This window comes from Trachurus trachurus (genome assembly GCF_905171665.1).
Source record: "Trachurus trachurus genome assembly, chromosome: 8".
In the NCBI taxonomy this organism is placed as follows: Eukaryota; Metazoa; Chordata; class Actinopteri; order Carangiformes; family Carangidae; genus Trachurus; species Trachurus trachurus.
In genome coordinates, this window is record NC_139905.1 from 20,709,750 (window position 1) to 20,732,491 (window position 22,742).

General features: G+C 40.8%; 1 protein-coding gene across 1 annotated transcript in view; it reads right to left on the reverse strand.

Moving 5' to 3' along the window:
- The window catches only part of mgat5b (alpha-1,6-mannosylglycoprotein 6-beta-N-acetylglucosaminyltransferase B), a gene marked incomplete at both ends in the record, with an annotated part of 68,201 nt that overhangs the window by 39,941 nt on the left and 5,518 nt on the right, over positions 1 to 22,742 (reverse strand). Inside the window, 3 exons of the mRNA XM_083976807.1 lie at positions 822 to 895; positions 2,492 to 2,601; positions 11,967 to 12,102. Of these exons, the coding sequence (XP_083832933.1) occupies positions 822 to 895; positions 2,492 to 2,601; positions 11,967 to 12,102 (320 nt within the window). The remainder of the gene's footprint in view (positions 1 to 821; positions 896 to 2,491; positions 2,602 to 11,966; positions 12,103 to 22,742) is intronic.

Sequence of the window (22,742 nt, forward strand, 5' to 3'; positions counted from 1 at the left end):
CAGTCACTCCTCTGACTGGTTCTTTATCCGTGATGCATTTGCAAAGAAACATTACAGTGACAACCAATTATATATAAACGTATAAACTTGGACAGCTTGTGCTCCATCCACAATGCTGCCGGAAATAATAGGTTGCTTGTAGTGTTGTCAACTTGATTACATTTTTCATGAACTCAGACTAATATTTAATTCTGTTGTCAGCTATAGTTGATTAATGCATGTAACCTTGCCATCTTAGAAACAGCAGTTTCATAACTTTTGAAGCCACAACATCAACCTTGTCATAGGTACAGTCCTGTACTTTGATAACACAACACCTCACAGAAGGCTCCACCCGGGCCGATCCCACTGCTGCTAAGAAATACAACCCCCTGGGGAACACTGCTGTCTCCATACACGCCGCCTCACACACCTCAGGAGGTGCATGTTTTCCACACATTTTGTCTTCAGTTCATGAGCTTTCCTTGCATTTCAATTGATAGAAAGAAGCACACTGTACTGTTAATGCATCTACTGTACACACTGCAACTGTCTGCTGTTGTTTCTACTGCTGTTTTGAATTCACATAATGCACAATACTTATTTATGGAGCTGGATTTGGTTTTGTTTGCTTTTCTGTGTCTTGTTTTTCTTTGCCGTCATCCAATATAACAATATATATATTGTTCCCAGACAACCCAATTCTCTACCAGGAGCCTTTAAACATCTTATCTTATTTTACAAAATTCACGTGGCACCAAGGTCAGTCCCCAACAGAGGACACAGGGATGTTTGCTCCGTCTGTGATGCTGTTTGGACTTAAGTGAGATATGAAGACTTACATCCATCTTGCTGGGACATTCTGGATAACGAGGATCTTTAGGAACCTCGCATTGTCCTAATAGTCCGTCCCTACCTGGAGAAAAGAGAAATGCAGCATATTTATCAAAGCTTTGACACACACACACACACATTTTGACAAAAGACTAAACAAATCACACACTTGCACAAATCAGCAAAAAAAACACTCAGTCTTTTTTCACAGTACAAAGACATAAAAGTCAAACACAAAGACGAAGGTGAGAACAACAACAAACCTGGAAACTACATCTTGTACTATTTATCTACTGTTTTTATGTGTTTAGCCAAGAAAAATAAACTACCGTATATTTCTCTCATAAATTCTCCCGACCTTCAGCACATCAGATTTTATGTAAGGTTTAATTAAGCGGCAAAAACATCATAAAATAGTTAGATATAAATAGATACAACAAGCATCATTCCCCGTGGAGTTCAGAATTGGTCATGAGACTAACTGGGTAATACTGATTGATCTGGTCTTTACAGTCTTTGCCTTGGGCATTAAGTGTGTGTCTTTGGCATTACAGGATACATCCTCCTACCTTTGGGATGAACAGAGATGAATTAGAGAGTAAGCCTGAGCTCCCCTGCTGAATGAATGGCCAAGTCTCTGTTCCAACCCAAACCCTGGATTTACTATAGATAGACTGCATTAGTGTGATTCATAAAAATAAAATAGAAAATCCTCATCCCCCCTCTCCCCCCACACCTCTTCTCTTTTACTCCCCCTTTTCCTGTATCTTCTGCGACCCGGCTGACTTTCTCTCCTTTCTTTTTTTCCCCTACCCCTACTTCTCCCTTTTCTTTCCTCTCCCTTCATTTCTTCCCCTTGAAGCCTGGCTCTAGTGAGCCTAATTAAAGGAGTAGTTGCAGCTTCTCCACCAGCATCCTGCCAAGCGTCGAAGAGCGCAATCACAGACAAATAATTGCTATCCATTCTGTCTGATTAGCATGATAACGGCAGACCTCTCACCATGAAAAGCTCTCCTGCCTGCCACTGTCAAAACGCAGCCAGGTTCAGCGCAGCCTCATTTAAATGATATCAGACGTTATGACAACAGACAAATTATCTCACAAATTTTAATGAGACAGTGAGTTGAACCGCTTTGAGTCATAAAGTGCAACGTAGTGGATACGGCAGTGAGGGATTGAATTGTAAATTAAACCGTGCCGTCCAGCTTCTATTCTGTGCCTAATAAAGAAATTGAGAATGAAGGCTAATAAAGAAAGCTGACAGATGCAGAGCCCAATAACTAGGCAGTAATTCATCATTGTGCTTTCAACATCCTGCAGTTGTGTGGTCATGACATAGTAACAACAACTGAGCACTGGGCTGTGGTGCACACGAGGTCTCCCGTTCTCACACACAGCAGTGGCTTGCTATTTTGGATGTGAACGTAATGTGCCGTGAATAATGCCTGTCATGTTCTATATGATCAACCAGCAAGAGCATGTTACATATAAAAAATTGTGCATTCAAGTGTTGGACTGGATCCAGGCTTGACAGTCGGTCTTAAGTGGGCAGAGTGGGAAAGTGTTTTCAGATTGGATGGATTTGAAATGGACAGAGGGGATTTATCTAAAGGGCTACAGATACATTTGTAATTCTCCAGGTGTGTGTGTGTGTGTGCACTTGCTTTAAAACTCCTACCTCTGTTGCTGGCCATGCTGCGCTGCAGTGTCTGCTCCACCCTGACTGCCATCTCAGACATGTTCTGGGCTATGGCCTGGATGCGCTCCACTAGACCTGAATCCTGAATCCTGAATCAAACACACATATAAACACACACACAGACACGCACGCACACACACACACACACACACACACACACACACACACACACACACACACACACACACACACACACACACACACACACACACACACACACACACACACACACACACACACACACACACACACACACACACACACACACACACACACACACACACACACACACACACACACACACACACACACAAAAGCACAAACAAAGTGGAGGAGAATATCTATAAATATCCCAACACTAACAACTACCTTGTTGTTGGCCTGAATTTTCTATAAACTCCAATCAAGAGTTTTCAAAAGATACAGGACGGTATATTTCTTTAATAGCCTCCTACCATCTAGCAGTATCTGTTGTTTTCCCACCTTTGCGGTAAACATGAAGTGGGGAGGGGGGAAAAAAATGCAAATTTTCTACAACTTGAGGCGTGAAATCGAAAAAGCTTTTAAACATTGACAGATAATTTATTTGTTCAGATAAAAAAAAGTGACTCAGCATATTAAAGCGCATCCTTCAGGGAAATAAAAAAAACAGAAGTCAATTAGACTGTTGGCAAATGGATTTCACTGCACTTGACCTCTGTGACCTAAAAGCTTTTGGCAAAACAATTAGGACGCAGTATTTACAATGGAGATAGAGAAGGATGAAACACAGAGGTTTGCCTCTTACACATTATAGCGCAAGGTTACAGTTCCAAGAGATTCTGGAAATCTCTACCACGTCAATGAGGAACAGCAACTGCAAATCATCTGAACCTTTGTTTGTTCCAGGACCCTGGTCTCAGTAAAAGTTTAATTTTCCTCTAGAGCATTATGTTTCTAAAAACATTTTTCCAAGAGTTGCAGTCTTACCAGAAACAAGCCCATGACACATTAACTGCTCTACGAGGTGCAAACACCAAATAGTCTAGTAGGAAGGAGGGGTCCCAATGTCCCCGAGACAAACATTTTTGAAACATGGTTTTTTAGGACCCTTAAGGTGTCTACTTAAGATTTTTGCTTGTTGCCCGGGACAACTAATGTCCCATGGGTGTTTTTTGGCGGCCATTTTGAATTTATGTCCGCACGAATGGCGAAAACGCCAATTTTCATAACTCCTAAACCAGACATCATACAAAGACAAATGAACACACTTTTTCTGATAATTTTAACACCAGAAATCAAATGAAAAGGTCACCGAGATGATAAAACCACTCTTTATCAGAGAAAAATGAACTCCAAGTAGTATTTTTGTATAAATTACTCAAAAAAAGTTCGGAAATGTTTTTTCAGTCCATAATTTCTCCCTTTTAATAACTCCGGTTGGTGTTGTCTTTTAGACCGATAGAAAGCCGGATTAGTCACGTTTCCAACGAGGTACAACTTGTAAGGATTGTGCATTCATGGAATGCGCAACAAAGCTAAACGTGTGGGAGCGACCAATTTAGAATTCTGAGAATTTCACACCAATAAAACTCCATTTTTCATAACTCCTAAACCAGACATCACACAAAGACGAATGAACACACTATTTCTGATTATTTTGACACCAGAAATCAAATGAAAAGGTCACTGAGACGGTAGAACCACTCTTTATCAGAGAAAAATGAACTCTTGTGTATTATTTTAGCATATATTACTCAAAAAAAGTTCGGAAATGGGTTGGGAAATGTTTTTTCAGTCCATAATTTCTCCCTTTTGATAACTCCGGTTGGTGCTGTCTTTTAGACCGATGGAAAGCCTGATTACTCACCTTTCCAACGAGGTACAACTTGTAAGGGTTGTGCATTCATGGAATGGCCGACAAAACTATACGTGTTGGAGCGACCAATAGAATTCTTAGAATTTCTCCTAAACCAGACATGATACAAAGACGAATGAACACACTTTTTCTGATAAATTTGACACCAGGAATCAAATGGAAAGGTCACCGAGATGGTAAAACCACTCTTTATCAGAGAAAAATAAACTCTAACTAATATTATAGCAAATAATAGCTACTACCTAATTGACAGCTAAAACAGGTTCAGGGTTCCTATACGCAAGTATGGAAAGTATGAAAATATATGGAATTTGATTATATACATTCCCAGGTCTGGAAAAGTATGGAAAATGGAAACTATTATATGGAAATATATTGATCTCTTAATGCTTATCTGGGTTTGGTCTAAGTTATTTGGGTTAATTATTTAGTATGCGGCGCTACTGTACCTTTCTACAATCTCCTGGAAATTATTTGGTGACATAATTGTATACAAATTCAGAATAATGAAAACAATCGATTAATTGCATAACTTATTTACATCATACACATCTAATTACTCAAATGTCACAAATTATTTGAATTTTTTACAGAGAGACGTCTGGAAATTAGGTTCTGTAAAAAGTATGGAAAGTATGGCCATTATCTTTGTCCATCTCATCATCAATCTGTCCAATTTGCCCATTATTTTCTTTCGGATCTTCGTCCTGGCCAGGTTCACAGATGTTAGATGTGATTGGCCATACATCAGACATGTGAAGCCCCCCAGCTGCTCCTGCACCTCTGGTTTGACCTTCGACTTATCACCAAGCTGACTGTAAAAAGATTGTTGGGATAATAGGTTTTCCCTTTTAAGTGTACCAAATACCTTACCAAATTCAAAAATATAAAATAATAATCCACCAACTACCAACCAAACCTGAAGGCCCTTTGGAATTTGGGGTTCTTTTGGAGCTTTTTGAGTGGGGCCACCTTGCCTCTGCCCTTAAAGAGGAGCTAAACAGGATTTCTCCCATGGCTATGCTACATTTTTACCTTAAAGCAGAAGTAAGCGATCTGGCCGTTTTGGCTAACTTCTTGTCAGCCGATGGAGTTAGCAGCTCCCGCCCTCGTCATGGATCTATTGGTCCTCGTCCCTACGTCACCACATTCACGCGCATCCCTTGGCTGCACACACAGAGAGGACCGCCCCTTCATGCCGTTCTCTCTCCTCATTGGATAAAGGTTGTAGGATACAAGGAAGTATACAAGAAGTTTTCTCTTCGGCTTACAGCAGAGCAGAGTGACTGACAGATCCGTGTTTCGGCCCCAACAACACTATATAGAAGTGATTGCTGTCGGAAGATACAACTATTTAAGACTTATATTAACACAAACATTCCACTTACTTCTGCTTTAATTGAAAAACTCCAGACTAATTGTGATAGTTGTGATAGTTTACTATGTGACTTGTAAATTGTTCTGTCACGTTGATCAGCTGATGGTGCTTGTCCGTACCAATGTCAACGAAGACAGTGAAGCTGATGGTGTGAGCGTGGTGAAGGAGGTGTCTGGGGTCCTCACTATTGCAGACTTAAATCTCAAAAATGTTAACTCACGATCAAAAGATGTGGCGTGACGCTCCTGCTGATTCTGAACAAAGACAAAAATCAGTACTCAATCTATATCACCTGCGCTTCACTCTCTGGCTGTGCCCACCGTCCCCTTTATCCCCTCCCATAAGCACCTCAGAAAATAAAATGAAATCAAGCGGCCAATACACCCAGCTTGATAGCATGACGTGGGTAGAGGACCACCCGGCTGGCAGGCTCCTCCTGGTTAGAGCGGGGAGCATGGATCTCAGTGACCACAACCTGAAATAGCACAAAATACATGATACGATAGCTTGGCATAAAAAGGTGACCTTTCCTAGGTATGGACCAATGAACTTACTTCCTCCTGATGATATTAGCTGATGAGCTCTTCCCTCCATGATGAGAGTAGCTGTTTCGCACTTCATCAGCCAAGATGCTGCCCCCTTACTCAGCCCGGACCTTGAGCATCAACTGGCAGAGCTGCTTCTTGTTCTCCTCATTGCCCAGAAAGAGTTTGAAGTCCTGGGGCTTCTTTGTAGCTGTACCCTGCACTATAAACTTCTCAGAGAAGCCATACACCAGCCTTTCCTGTCCCTTGATGGAGTCTTGTTGGTAGGAGTCATTGGAAAAGGGTTCTTTGCCAAGACCAACAAAGCCAGCATGTTGCCTTCCTCTTAGATGAAAACACTGATGAAGTAGTACCCTAACCCCAAGGATGTCATCTTCATCCAAGATGGGAATGCCCTCTTTCATGCTCTCACAACTCTACCTCACACATTTGGAGAAATCTGCCTGCAGATACTAGACCAGATGAAGCCAACTTCAAACTCTTTCTGGGCAATGAGGAGAACAATTACTGCAAGTCAAGAGTGGACTTTGCTCACCTGCCTCCCTCCCTGCCAAAATGGATGTCACCAAGTAATTTCCAGGAGATAGTAGCTACAGCTACCATATTTTCCAGACTGTAAGTTGCGCTTTTTTTAGTAGTTTGGCTGGCCATGCGACTTAAAAACGACTTAGGCCTATACATCAAAAATATACACTATGTCATCTATGACCACAAGAGGGCAGGGAGGCTTTTATTTCTAAATTCTTCCTCATTCAGTAGCTCATCTTCATCTTCCTCATGTGCTGTTCTCCTCGCTGCGCTGTCGGACCTGGGTCTCTGTCTCCGTTGCACTGTAGCGCTTCACTCCCATTTAAGTCAATTCAGAGTATTTTCACAGCGTGTTCTGCGGTCCGTCTTTGGTCTCTGCTCCAGTCCCGACCGGGCTCCTACACGGAGCAGAGACCCAGGTCCGACAGTGCAAGGCTGTCCCTCTCTGAAACAGAGGAGAGGTCGGCTTCACTCCCGTCAATCTTCACAGACAGTCCACAAAGAGTTTCTGATCATATCCTCACCAGTTTGTTCCAGTTGACAGAGTTGTTTTTCTTTCTTTTTTTGACCTGGCCTGTAGTAGGCTATTTGGTGCTGGCCTTTATTTGTTTGTGTACACAAAGCCCTGACAGTTATATGAGACCCGACTGTTAATTAAATGTTTGAAAAATAAATGCGACTTATAGACCAGTGCGACTTATATATGTTTTTTTTCTCCTCTTCATGACGTATTTTTTGACAGATTAACCCAACTTTAGATAAGACCAAGATATGTATTAAAAATATAATAGTTTCAATTTTCCATACTTTTCCAGGCCTGGGAATCAAATTCCATATATTTTCATACTTTCCATACTTGCGTATAGGAACCCTGAACCTGTTTTAGCTGTCAATTAGGTAGTAGCTATTATTTGCTATAATATTAGTTAGAGTTTATTTTTCTCTGATAAAGAGTGGTTTTACCATCTCGGTGACCTTTCCATTTGATTCCTGGTGTCAAATTTATCAGAAAAAGTGTGTTCATTCGTCTTTGTATCATGTCTGGTTTAGGAGAAATTCTAAGAATTCTATTGGTCGCTCCAACACGTATAGTTTTGTCGGCCATTCCATGAATGCACAACCCTTACAAGTTGTACCTCGTTGGAAAGGTGAGTAATCAGGCTTTCCATCGGTCTAAAAGACAGCACCAACCGGAGTTATCAAAAGGGAGAAATTATGGACTGAAAAAACATTTCCCAACCCATTTCCGAACTTTTTTTGAGTAATATATGCTAAAATAATACACGAGAGTTCATTTTTCTCTGATAAAGAGTGGTTCTACCGTCTCAGTGACCTTTTCATTTGATTTCTGGTGTCAAAATAATCAGAAATAGTGTGTTCATTCGTCTTTGTGTGATGTCTGGTTTAGGAGTTATGAAAAATGGAGTTTTATTGGTGTGAAATTCTCAGAATTCTAAATTGGTCGCTCCCACACGTTTAGCTTTGTTGCGCATTCCATGAATGCACAATCCTTACAAGTTGTACCTCGTTGGAAACGTGACTAATCCGGCTTTCTATCGGTCTAAAAGACAACACCAACCGGAGTTATTAAAAGGGAGAAATTATGGACTGAAAAAACATTTCCGAACTTTTTTTGAGTAATTTATACAAAAATACTACTTGGAGTTCATTTTTCTCTGATAAAGAGTGGTTTTATCATCTCAGTGACCTTTTCATTTGATTTCTGGTGTTAAAATTATCAGAAAAAGTGTGTTCATTTGTCTTTGTATGATGTCTGGTTTAGGAGTTATGAAAATTGGCGTTTTCGCCATTCGTGCGGACATAAATTCAAAATGGCCGCCAAAAAACACCCATGGGACATTAGTTGTCCCGGGCAACAAGCAAAAATCTTAAGTAGACACCTTAAGGGTCCTAAAAAACCATGTTTCAAAAATGTTTGTCTCGGGGACATTGGGACCCCTCCTTCCTACTAGACTAAAAGGAGAAAAGACATCTTTCCAAATTTGATCGTGCCGGGGAAAAAAATGAACCTTCAAAACAAAGAGGGCAAATGTTTTTGCATTTGCTGCAGCACCTTAGGAATGCACCACAACTGCCTTTATTAATGGTTAATGAATTTATGCAATCAATTATAAATATTGTGGAGAGGAAAAAAAATCTATGAGTTTCTATACCGGTTTCTTGAAGAAAAAAAGAGTCTATTCAAAAGTCAGATCGACTTGAACTGTGTTTCTAAAGTTAAAATACCTCAGGGCTACAACAAGACATTATTTATCTCAAGTACTCTACTAATTACTTGATCTATAAATATCAGCAAACAGTGAAACATGTCCATCATCAATGCCTGGTTGGTGTCTGCACCTCTGAACAGTGGTCACATTTGACACAATAATCTTACAGAATGATTGTTGTGTCATATCGAAATGATGCTGTCCATAATATAACTTTATCCTTTATTGGCACATTGTTACCTTATCATACCTTAGTTAATGAAGCAATCTGATATTCTGAGATTCATTTTGTTTTGTTTTGTTTGTTTTGTGTTTGTTGGATTTTGTCTACATGTACTTATTCTGTATTTGTTTTGTGGACCTCTTGGAAAACGAGATGGTTCATCTCTACCCAATAAAAGAATGTCAACATCAAATTTTTAGTTCAATGATTAAGTGATTAAGTCATTTTTTCTGTCAATCTAATAAGCAGTGAACTGACCACAACTAACAATTATTCTGATTGCCTCTTTGTGTTAGAAAATAGTGGAAAATGCTGTTCCCCAGAGCCCCAAATGAAATTGCTTCGTCAACAATGGTCCCAAAATGTTTGTTGTTTTTACTATGATGATTTTCTGTTGATTGAGGCTTTTACTTTTACTTAGTTAACTTTTAGAGTTCCCATAGATATACAGCATATATGGACCTCCACACTTTACAATTAAGTAAATGTTCCATGTTCATTGAGGATGTTCTTTGCTTTGTACTTCCAAAGTTTTCTTTGCAGTATTTTGTCAGAGGAAAGCTTCTTTATACTTGATGTCTGCAGTTGTTGGTGGATCCCATTAAACTGGTGGAGGACGGTTCTTTCCAGTGTTATCCTTGTCTCTACATACATCAATACATCATCTAAGCGACCGAATAACATCTCACATCAACAACAACAAAACAACATCAACAACAACAACAACTAAAAATTTAATTTCACCCCCCTTTTGCACATCACGTCTATGTTATAATCAACCACTATGAATTGATGTTACCGCCAGCCTTGGCCTGTTTTACATGAAAACAAATACTTAAATGACTGATTTTAATGAGCGCTCTTGTTATGTAGTAGTGTTTCTAGAATGTATATTGCTCATTAAACAGCTCTGAATATTTAAACTCAGAAAAAACTAATGGAGCAGGGGTTCTGGGCCAGATGCAGATCTAGCAGTTAAAGTGGGATTTCATTGAGGCAGCATGTATTTCTGTGTGTTTGCCAGGGGAAAACAAACCTAACTCTGCTTATGCATAACTCAACATAATCCTAACCCCCCCATGTTTAATTTTTTCCATGCTGTTCCCAGGAGGCAAGTGGTGGCCAAACATTTTCTTCTATAGTACCCTGCAGACCAGCAGGTCAGCAGAAATTAAATGCTAATTATTCAGTCACCCAGGCCCACAGTGCAGTGAAGTACACACACACACAGACCAAAAGTTATTATACCGTGGTACAAAAGCTTTCAATTGCACTGACAGAATATTGTTTTCTCACACAGAGGCATCCCTTATTTCCTTTGCTGGGACCCAGGAGAGGCCATCAACTGCTAAAGAGCAATTATTTTCTTTAACTTTTCACCAGGTGGCCAAAGTTTTTTCATGCACAGTTATACACACATACACAGTTTTTTAATCACCTGAGAGAGGTAAAGTTAAGCCAGAGTGTATCAGCATCAGATACATTTATACCACCAAGTTGGTTAGAAACTATCCGGCCTTTGTCACTTTAACATTTTGAGTTAAGTCCCTGAGAAGCCAATTAAATGGTTGTTGGAGCTATATGACTGAGAGTGTACCCACAGGGCATTTTGTAGAGAAAATTAAATCCTGTAATAGCGGGTAAAAAAAATAATCATATGCAGAGTTTTGACCAGAGGACGGTAAATATTTCCCCCCAGGTGCCTGAAAAGCAGTTTGTCAGGTCAAGTGAGCTGCTGGACCTTTTCTGTCATTGTCCATTAATTGCAGTCAGAACCGGACACATAATGGCCAGCAGTGCTGTAACATCGCAAAGGTTGTTACAGCATCTTTTCATATACAAGGAGAGGTGGTTGAGGTGGTTGTGTTGCTGCGTGTGAGAGTTGCAGACTCGACTGAAGAGGATTTCAGAGAAGATATTTCCTGGCTGTGAGGAAGAGGGAGGTGGTATCCAGGAGGGAAACAGACAGTAAAAGCAGAAACAGGAGGGAGCTTCCTCTCCTCAAACTCTGAGCAGGTGCTGGCATGAGAAAAGGTCTGTTGCCATGGAAACCACGGAGCGCACACACATACACACACTCTCGTCACACAATTCTATGCAGGCAGCTTTAACTTGTCCAGCAAGACCCCTGCTCTTCATTTTTTTTTCCATAAGTGACACTCTCTTTCATTTCCCCAGCTGCCCAGGGAGAGGGATGGAGTTTGTTCTAACACATATCATCTTCTTCAGCACCGGGCTTCAGCCACACAGGCTCTTTTCACCGCGTGCGTCCGCTGTACTGGGGTGGCCCAGGGCTCCATACTTGGCCTTCTCTCTGCCTTCACACACTCTCTCTGGTCCACTTCAGCCTGCATGTTTTTTATCCCTCCCATTACTGTGCCAGTGAAACTCACCTTTGGCAGCAGGGTTGAGCTGGGCAGAATATTTCATGTCACACCTCAAGTACAACCTTGACACCTGTTGGAGCTGCTGTTCCTTCCCAGCTGAAAGGATTTCAGCTCTTCTCTATCAGTGCTGACACCGCCACAATGACTAAAGCAATTTTGTTATGCAAGCACAACTGAACCATCCTTCACTTGTCCTGTATACTATACAGTATATGTTACACTAAACCAAACCTATTGGACTAATAACCTAAAAAGGGAACATCACGTCTTCATAATATGAGAAACCAGTAAGTCAGTGTTGTACCTCTCCAGTGCCGAACTGAGCTCATCCAGCCTGTGGGTGTCTGTGGTGTTACCCAGAGTGTCCATCCTCTTCATTATGACCTCCAGCATGTCGCTGATTTTCCTCAGCACCCCACGAGACTCTTGGCCACCAAGTACTAAAAAAAACAAAAAACAGACAGTTCATGTAGCCTTACTATGTAACTTAAATGACCAACTAATGGCAAAGTGAAGGAGGATAAAGAATAGACAGGTAATGCAAAGTTAATGAATGAATTAATGAGTTTGACATTTTTATGGCTTGATGAAGTGCATCTCTCTATATACAGTAATCACTTTTCATATAATACAATGAATCTTTACGTACATAATGTATAAAAAAAAGGTCACAGAAGCAAAACAACTGCTCAGTAAATCATTTTCTAGGTACTGCACAAGCACTTTAAATGCATTATTGTGGAACAGCAAGGCCACATTCATTTTATGTCCCATTTTACTGCTGGTTTACTTTAAAACATCACTTCAGTCTAGTTTCTATTTTTGTTTTGTTTTGTCCTTCATTATTAAAGCAGCAGCTCACCGGGAAACGGCACTGCCTCAAAATACAGGGATGGGCAAATTAGCCTGACGGTATTGGTTTTTGTCCTCCTGCTTGGGCTGAAATTATTAATGACCACAACTGGTGGTGAACTGGAGAGACGCTGTTAGCAAACACCTAGTCAATTAAGCAGCCTGCAGCTACAGACAGTAAGGTCGAAGTAGGTCTCAGACTGCACTGCCGCTGTGTCGAGGTCCCGACCCTGTGCCGTTGTCTTTGATTGCACTAAACTCCAAACACTACTCGGTGTGTAATTATTAACCCGTAACTTGCACCAGAATTAACAAACACCAAACTCGCCTTTGATGCTGAGAAACACAATTAGCTTGTTGCCTCAGGCAGAAGGTCTTAAAGTCATTTTTGATCAAGTAAATTCGATGAATGACGACAGATAATTCCACTCTGGGGATTTGGGGAGTGAACCTGTGGTCCGAACTCCTGAGACAAACAAACCAATGGCAGCTTTGTATCGTTCTTAGTGACTGTGAGCGAAAATAATAAAGCCTCACCTCTCAGTGTTCACTCATCAATTGCATTAGGCTTTAGAAACTGCAATGTGTGCAGGCTTACTTCCCCTGCCAGAGTTCATTTATCACTGCCCAGGCGAGAGTCACCTTTCACAGAGGAAAAATTTTATTAAATCACCAGTAAATAAAATAAGGAGAGAGCAAGAGAGAGAGGTCTCTGTGTATATTTGTTGTTGCGATATAAAAGAAGGAAGAGAAGCACTCAGCAGCAGGAGCAAGAATTACAAAAAGAAAATTGCAGAGGTAGAATTCAGCTTAAGTGAACAGTGTTAGATATTTTTACCAAATCTCTTTCCTTTATTGCATGTACATATTGTCTTATTTGTCTTAGTACAATTCCAGTTATTTCCATAATATCTTCAGTCAAACTGGCCTAAAGACGTCTCCCTTTGAATAATTCAGCAGTTAGACAACATGTTCTCCTTCCACAGAGAGAAAGCCAGAGACTAAATGAATTTCCACTCCATTAAGGAGTAAAGCTCTGCAGGGTAACATATTCACTATGCAGTCCAGACTGTCCAAAACCTGTTGCATGTATGTCCAAATAAGTCGGAACCAGAAATGATTGAAAAATGTCTAACAAGCAATAATGTTACCACCTTAATGTGTATTTATTTATCAGGATTTTTTTTTTTTTTTGTGGAAAGAGAAAAGAGCTGACGAGGAAGTATCAGAAGGCGAGCTAAGTTCAGATGAGCCTATCTCAGCTGCTGTGCACTCTCTGCAGTAAATCTAAACAAAGCCTCTGGGCTAAAGTGTGGGAAGAAGAACTCACATTTCTTCACAGTAATGTTCCTTCCACACATTGTGCTCGTAAATCACCATTACTGTGCGACCAAACACCCTTCCTACACACTACATTTTTAGAACTGAGCCTTATATGTGTTTACAATCAACTGCTCATCAGACTGGCTTTTACTCTTGCTTCTTCCTTCCTCCTGGGACACAGTGGGGCTCATGTGTTTGTTTGTTTTGGTTTTTTTGGTTTTCCAGTGGACAGTCCAACATGTGGACAGAGGTTTACCAGACACTGATGGTATCTATGTGCTAATGCACACCCTCCTCTGTGTCGTTCATCATCTGCTGGTTAATCAAGGGCCGATTTAGCAGCCGCTAATCTCATTTAATGACTCCATTTCGGAAGTGCCACAGAACAATCGATGTTATGAACAAATTCCAATTAGATCACCATTTGTACTGTAGCCTGCTGTGTCCACCGTGAAATAGTGGGCAGCCAGCTATAAACAGCTCCCCGTGGAGACTCACTGTGTCTGCATGTGCATGGCCAAGCAGAAAACAGTTGCGACTCGGGAGGCTACTAAAATTTCTGCTCTGAAGATTGTTGATGTGAGGGAAGAAATTATCACTGAATACAGCCAATGTTGCTCACACATTATTTTAACTGTGTTAACATGTTTTTTCCTCCAAGATGATGCCCTGCAACAATCTTTTCCCTCCCTGTTCACTAGCTAGTCAGTTGTCCTTGCCTTTCTTTGTTAGCTAAAAGTCACACCTTTACATCTGCTCCTAATTCTCTCATCAGCTCCCCAAAATACTGCATGAACCTTCCCTCTACCTGTAGTTCTCCACCAGACTGTCTATTGTGCCATCCCAGTCTAGGCCAGGAATGTGTGTGGTGAACATCATGGTTAACGACACTGAGCCGGTGCAGAGAACCTCGTGTGTGTTCACATGCAAGTACATCACCTGTCAGCTCTGTCTCTCTCCATAGAGGTTGCTGGTTATGGCACTGTTGGATTTCCTGTCATTATAATTTAATTTCTTATTCATATTTGACAGAAAATGTCAATTAAGTGCCACCTTCTCCACATGCAGCTGCCACAATGCTTAAAAATATATCTAGCTCTATTTTTTCAATGTCTGTGAGTGTGACACATGACAAGCCTGGACACAGACAACTGTGGAAGGTGTCCGTTGTCATTGCTATGATGTAAACGTGACATCAGCAGGTCTTTTCTCTGCCTATTCTCCCAGCCTTATTGCCTTTGCCTCCTGGATTTAATTTTGTTTTTGAGGACTGCTCTTATCATTGACTTTCATACACTTTTACCAAACCCGTTCTGTTCCTTGTCTATTTTCGATACAGACTTTTCTATAATTGCCTGCACCTGCATCTTAGCCAGGTCCTTCTGGTTAAATAAAAATCTCTCTCTTCAAGTCTTGCTTTTAATGTATGTTCTCACCCTGTTTTACTGAGCCACCGCAGCCAAAGCGTTTTAAACGACTGACAGATTAGTATTTTCTTAAGCTTCAAAAGTTCCCTCACTGAACGTCTGCTGGCATATAAAGCTCATCCTTGAGGCGTTTCCACAGACCTTTGATCTGAGCCAATTATCTGTTTATATGTCCAGGATGTGAGCAGCTATGAGTGTCTGAAGTCAAACAGGGAGAGGTGGCGGTGGTGTTTTTATTGATCGGTCTGTGGTCTGATGGTTCATTTAGATATGGCTTCTCATAAGTGAACTCTCAGATCGACATCAACGTCAAAGCCACAGGGTCCAATAGTTGAAGGCTATAATTTGGATGTTTAAATAGTGATATTCAATAATTTATAGAGCAGAGATCTGCAAGGACGGCCTGGTGCCTGACTCTGGACATGGCAATTTTCCAGCTGAAATCATTTTATACAATGACTCAAGTACAGTGTGAACAAAAGCTGACCCTCCTTTCCAATATTTGACTTAAAGCATCTTTAAGCTTCACAAAAACAAGAATCATACAATCCACACTCTTTGTGTGATGTCTCACTGTTGCTGACTTCAAACATGCAGCCATCTGGGAGGCTTTAAAACAATGGCAGTGCCTCTCAATACCTTGGATCACGCAGTGTGTGGATTTAGACGCTGCTCGACATCATCTCAGAGGGAGGCTCGGAGCATGATGTATCACTCCACCGGGCTAATTCTACCACCGGCTCCTCTAATAATCAGATGATTTACAGTATGTAATCTCTGCACAAAGTGAAATCACTTTAACCAAGCGTGCATATAATGATTTGTTTCTTTAACACCTGCCGAGAATGGGTAATTTGGCGTGTTGCTTTAATTAAGCTTTTCTTTAAATAAGGACAATGCAGTGGCACTTGCCAGGAAAGTTATCGGCAAATAACGCTATCAGCAAAGTTAATTAAAGTTGTTGTACTGTACTGTATGTTCAAAGTTAAAGTAATTAGGCTAAATTGGCTCTGTCAGCATTAGTGATAGTGGACCATTACTGTTGACGTACTAACATCTCTATTGTCGTTGAGGTGAAGCTAATGTGAACTACCTTGCAGACCTTTGATTAGAGCTAGACGATAATAGCAAAATCATAATCACAATTATTTCGGTCAATATGGAAATCGCGACTATTTCACAATTATGCATAGAGAACGAACCATTGTTGATTTGTATAAGGAAGTCTTTCTTTTTTCAATTGCCCAATTGGGCGGTGGCAGAAAAACGTGTGCAGTGTGCCAGAGTTTTGTCTATGTTATTTGCTTCTTGTGTTCATACGAGAACCTGTTCTACCTTTCTTGTTGACCAAACAGCGCTGCTCTCTCTCTGTCATCTTCACTCGTGCTGATTTTTAAATCCAGCCACACACAAGTTGCCTTGTTCACAGTATTGACTGAGTGAGGGCAGAGCAGGTTGAAATCGGACATGTGTGTATCTTTCAGAATAAAATCCCAATAGTGGCGGAAAATGACGAGATAATTGTTTTTCTTCGATTAGATACATTTTGAGATTGTTTGGTTCCCAAATCTAAATCATGATTAAAATTTGATTAATTGTCCAGCCCTACTTTTGATAAATTCAATCTGTCAGAACGCATCATTTTTTAACAAACTGATTACAGATTCAGCTGTTACATACAAAATTATCAGTGAAGTATTAATTAATCCTCCTCACTATGGGGTAAATGTTTTGGAGAATAATTGCCTCTGAAAGTGCAACAGAGATACAAAGTAGCTCTGAGTGGAAATTCTTACTCCACAAACCTCAGAATTATATTAAGTTGCAGTGCTTGAGGATATTTACTTAGATTCCACCATCACATGTCACCTTATTTCTGCAACTATACAAGAAATTGCACCTCATTTAGACATCTGTCCAACAACCTACGTACAAGTGAGTAACATCACAAAAGCTGCAGTAGGAGACCGAGGAGGCACCGAGGAGGATGACATGTATTCAGTTGGTGCAAGGAGATTGGGTAAAAGAAGTGCACCAAAATGACCATTTTATCAAGAACATGAAGATCCCACACCAAGAGTAATACAAAGACCCTCTTTGAGAGAAGCCCACAGTACCAGGGCTTCATTACAACAACACATGCTCCAAAGAAATGATGTGCTTCAGAGAGCTGTCACTGCCAATGTGATATCACATATTTCAAAATGAAGCTACTGAAGGTTCATGATATTAAAAGAAAAACAGAAATCAATTGTGGATCAGGAGTAATGCAGGTGCTGAGCATCACAAGTATGTGAAAAGGTATTGTATAGAAGGTATGTACACAGCTGGATTATACAATCTGAACTATACAACAGTATACACTTTATTCAGTTTGTCAGTGAATAATTCATAAAGCAATTTCATCTTCATTCTTCCTTTGTCCTCACCATAGGTGGATGTTAACATATCTTGACATCATTGTAAACACCAACAGAATCCAGAGAAAGATAGCGTAAAGCACCTTATTCTTCATGTAGCTTACTAAAATGGAAATACAGTGTTTTGACATTCTGTAACTTATGCATTAACAAAACTATTGATTGTAGCTGAGTGTCATGTTTGATTTATATGCAGCAGTTCTTTCTCCTCCCCACTGGGGCCATCGAAAGCTAAATAAATAAATGCTGTCATCCCTGATATGCATGCCGGCTGGGTAGTGTTCTTAAGTGAGGGAGCCTGGGGTCAGACCTCACCGACTCACCTGTCACCAGGATCTATTCACACATTCCCTCCTGCTCTGATCTCTTTTACACTCGCACATGCACTGCTGCCCATCTCCTCACTTCAAATCCAAATATTCATTACAGAAAAGGCTGATTGAGATTGAGTTTCTCTTTCTCTTTTTGTCACCTTAGGGGGAGCTGCCAGGAGCTATTAGAGCAGAAAACCTCTGTGACTTATCCACTGTGCAGCTCTGGCGTCTTATTGTGCCCGACAGCCTGGAAAAGGGAAAACTAGCTGCACTATTTATTTATTTATTTATCTATTTTATCTGAAACGTGGCTTTCGGTGGCTTCAATTAAAACCTGAATCTGTGTCTTTCCTAAGCTACTTCCCCTCTTCCCCACACTACACAGATGTAAACCAACATATTTTTCTAAATTCCCCACAGAGGTAAGTCATACTGTCATTGTGTGTGTGTGTGTGTTATACATGCATTTTTTCTATTCTCCAAAGTCAAACAATCAAAATACAATGAACATGTATATAAACTGGACTAGCAACTTGTCCAAACCCTTATTGGCCTCCCTCAGGGGTCCAGCAGGGCACCTGACTTTTCAAGAAAAAGTGGTATAGCTAGTGGATGGGTTTGCAAATATACTGTACAATGTATTGCATTAAACATATCGCGTGCAAACAGGAAACAATAACAATAGAAATCACTACCTAAACCATGTGTGGAAGTGCACTTCCTGACCCAGTTTTCAGAACCTCCTACAGAGCCAACCATTGCCCGATCAACAAAATACATGTTCCAAATGAGGCTGAACTTGCACAACCTGTAATTATCATCCTCAGCTTTATAATCTTACTGCATAAGAGTTTGTCATCAAATTATTTGCAATAAAACAATTTTCTTCTGTGTTTCTGTGTGTTCTGCATGTATGAGCAGTGATATGTCCCGGTCATATACGCATGCATCACGGCCACGCTCAGATAAAGGAGGTAATAATGTTACAGCACCTAATTTACAGACACAGTTGCAATCAAAACTGTAGTGGTTCATTTCAAACTGCTTACCCCAGGAGACAATTTAATCATCCAATACTGCAGGTCTCTACCAGCTCTTCTACACACAAAAAGCAAATCAAAAGCAAAGCAAATCATCGGTCTTTGCATCAGGTGACAGGAGCTTGCAAAAGGGTGAACAATGAGCATTCATCTTTTATTCACACCTCTCCTTTGTCAGGCATAGCGCCAGCCAGTCCGCCACACATTCATTTCCAGTTATTCTTAACTACTGGTGAAGTTCCATCAGCAGCAAAGGTCAGTTTTATTTTATTCATAACATCTACACACAGTGGAGGAGAGCACTTCTATTTCAAGCAGATTACTTATCCCATTTTTCATTCAAACCAAGTACTCCAGTTCACAGCTTTTGATAGACCTGCAAATGCCACACCCATACTATGAGCGATGTCAGGAAAGACTCATTTTCATGCATCACGCCGTGAAGATTGCTGAGCCATGAAATAAAATAAAGTTATGTTTGTGTATGAAACGATCGCAGAGAACTGCATGCTGAACACGATGCTCCTTGAACACCTGATGCTCTGACTCAGTGACGGATTAAAACTGTGTGGAACAGCTAGATTTTCATTTAGATTTAAAGCAGAAGTAAGCAATATTTTGTGTTAATATAAGTCTTAAATAGTTATATCTTCCGACAGCAATCACTTACATAGAGTGTTTGGTCTGAAACACGGGTCTGTCAGTCACTCTGCTCTGCGCCGAGGAGAAAACTTTTCTCGTATCCTACAAGTTTTATCCAATGAGGAGAGAGAACGGCATGAAGGGCTGTGTGTGCAGCCATGGGATGCGCCTGAATGTGGTGACGTAGGGACGAGGACCAATAGATCCATGACGAGGGCGGGGGCTGCTAACTCCATCGGCTGACAAGACGTTATGGTGCGTTCAAGGCAACCCGTAACTCGTGTTTTTCCGACCTGTGAAGTCGTACCAGTTCGATCTGGTACGAGTTCACGGGTCGGAAGTTACGAGTGGCCGTTATAGTGACTTTCACAGGTAAAACAGGTCGGAAAAACACGAGTGGGTTGCCTGGAACGCTACAAAGTCGTAAGTCGTGACTTGAAGCTGTAATTTACGGTTTCAGCCTGCCTGGAACGCAGCATTAGCCAAAACGACCGGATCGCTTACTTCTGCTTTAACCCTTACACTGTTAAATGTTGCATGCAGACACTACAATTAAAGGGATAGTTCAACATTTTGGCAAATTGGCCCATTGCCATAATCCCTATAGTCATAGCAGTAGGTTTGTTACCTTTATTTGTTGTGACCTGCACATTCACCACGCTATGAGATAATAACGGAACGTTACGAGACCGAGTTGTTTTTGAGGCAAATTCATGCAAAAACCATTGCGCGTTCCTGTCGAGGGCAGTTTTTCGGCAAGCAGTCTCTGCATTTGCCTCGAAAACAACTCTGTTTTGTAACGTTTTGTTATTATCTCATAGCGTGGTGAATGTGCAGGTCACAACTTGTTGGATTGTGTATTTGATGAGTTTGATGAGGGAAACCAAGAAATCTCATTAGCCTCTGTAGCGTAGCTCTGAGCAGCTCGACACTCTGCCGTGTTAAAAATAGCTCGCACCATCAAATAAAGGTAATGAACCTACTGCTATGACTATAGGGATGAGGACAAGTGGCCAATTTGCCAAAATGTTGAACTATCCCTTTAAGTAGTAGCTTTATCATTCAATCAAGAGCAGCTCAAACATCAAATATTTCTTGCCGAAATATGACCGCATACCACTCCCATATATTGTTGTCATGCCCAAAAATTCAAACTTTTTGTGGTAATATATGTATGACTGTGGGAGATATTCTGGGATACACAATACCTAACAATGTGATGGTCCTCATTTTTTGTGTCTTAAACGAGAATGTGATTATTAAAAAAGACTGGTATCTATGTAACAAAGTGCTGGTATAAAACTGAGTCTCCAAGCCTTAAGCAATGGTTGGACAGAGTGAAGGAAATGTACTGATTAAATGGAAGGAATGACTTTCTCTCTCAGATCTAGAGGAGCGACCATTCCCAGGAAATGGGAGAAATGGACTGGTTTTATCAAAACAATTGAAGATGCTACACATTAACAATTCAAGACACTGGACATTAAATATTATCAACAGAGGAGCCCCCCATATTGTTGTTTTTTTAATTGTCATCGACAGCTTGTTGTCAACTTGTTTTTCTCTTAAATTGAAAATACTAAATAAAAAGTATCAAATACTTCTTACTTCTACTTGCATCCAGAACAGCAAATACAAAAGGGGGTAAATGTGAGGGTTCTAATACAGCAGTATGCATGAAGATTTGAAGAGTCTGCAAAACATATTTTCCTGCAGGTAGGAATAGAGAACACCTTAACATCTGAACCATTTAGTCTTGCTCTGACCAGGCTAAAACCTGAAAGCATCCTTGGTCTATCTCTCCCTTTGTGGCAAGGCTGCACTAAGACCCCTGTGGTAAAAGGACACCCTGTGAAGGTGGTCTTCAAACAGCTTATTAGAAAGCTACGGTACACCTCTGGAGCCTTTAAGATATCTAGGATCAAACGCCCCCGTCTTTCATGCTCCCCACTCCACGAGAAATAGTCCCCCTCTGTCCCCCCTCTCCCTTCTTTTCCACATCATTAGTTTCTTGTACCTTCAAAGGGAAGTAATGAAGAAAATGCATGCACATTAAATTAGGATATAGCTTGCTACCCAAATGCAACTCTGTTATTCTGGGTCTCTAGCACTCGAGTGTCAAGGGGTACAATATCACATTATATACAGTACACAGGAATCTAAAACCCTGCAGAAAATGGAGCCTATTTTTGACTGAAAAGCACCTGAGAAGAAGGTTGGAGTGCGTCAGTGGATCTTAGTTTTTACAACTAAAATAATACAAAAACTACTGAGTGAGAAAGAGGAAAACTAAGAAGAGAAAATGATGGGAACACCTGGAGGGAAACAAGAAAGCAGAGGAGGGAGAGAAACTGAAAGTAGCAGGACAATTATTAGCCTACACATTTTGTCTGACTGCATTTGCTCCTCAGGTAGTTGCTCCCATTCACAAGGTGAGTAATGGAAAGAGTAGTGGTTCCTGTCAGTGCTGCCTGGGCATTTGATTTTACATTTCGGATTGAAAATACTACTAGTTTTAAGATGCCTCTGCTGCTTTTATGTGATTTCTACATTTTTTGCATGGATGCATGTCACACATGAGTCAGTATAGAGGGGGACAACACTGGTTAAGGTGGATGCTCGCAGTTATCTCCTATGGCTCCACACAGTGTCCAGCAGAATTAGCTGGCTAGGTGTGTGTGCTAAGCGCTATCAGGCTGCTGCTTCACTGAACAATTCACCCAGGCTCATTCATTATGCTAACTCCCTGTGCTGTTAATCCTCATTCCCAAACATGCACATGTACACAAGCACACAGTGGACAAGAATTTACATAGCCCTGTTTGGCGGTAAGGCAGGGTTTAATGAGCTAGAGGCTGGATGCCCTCCCTTGACTGCAGCCTGTGAGCGGTTAATTAATCAGACAGCTCTCCTGTCTTCTACTCCCCCTCTTCCTCTCCCCTGTACTCTGAACCAGCTTTGTATATATTATTCCACAAATGGGTGAGATCCTTGAAATCGTCTCCCATGATGACACCTGATGCACCTTACCACAACAGTTCCTCCATCACTACAATTTCAGA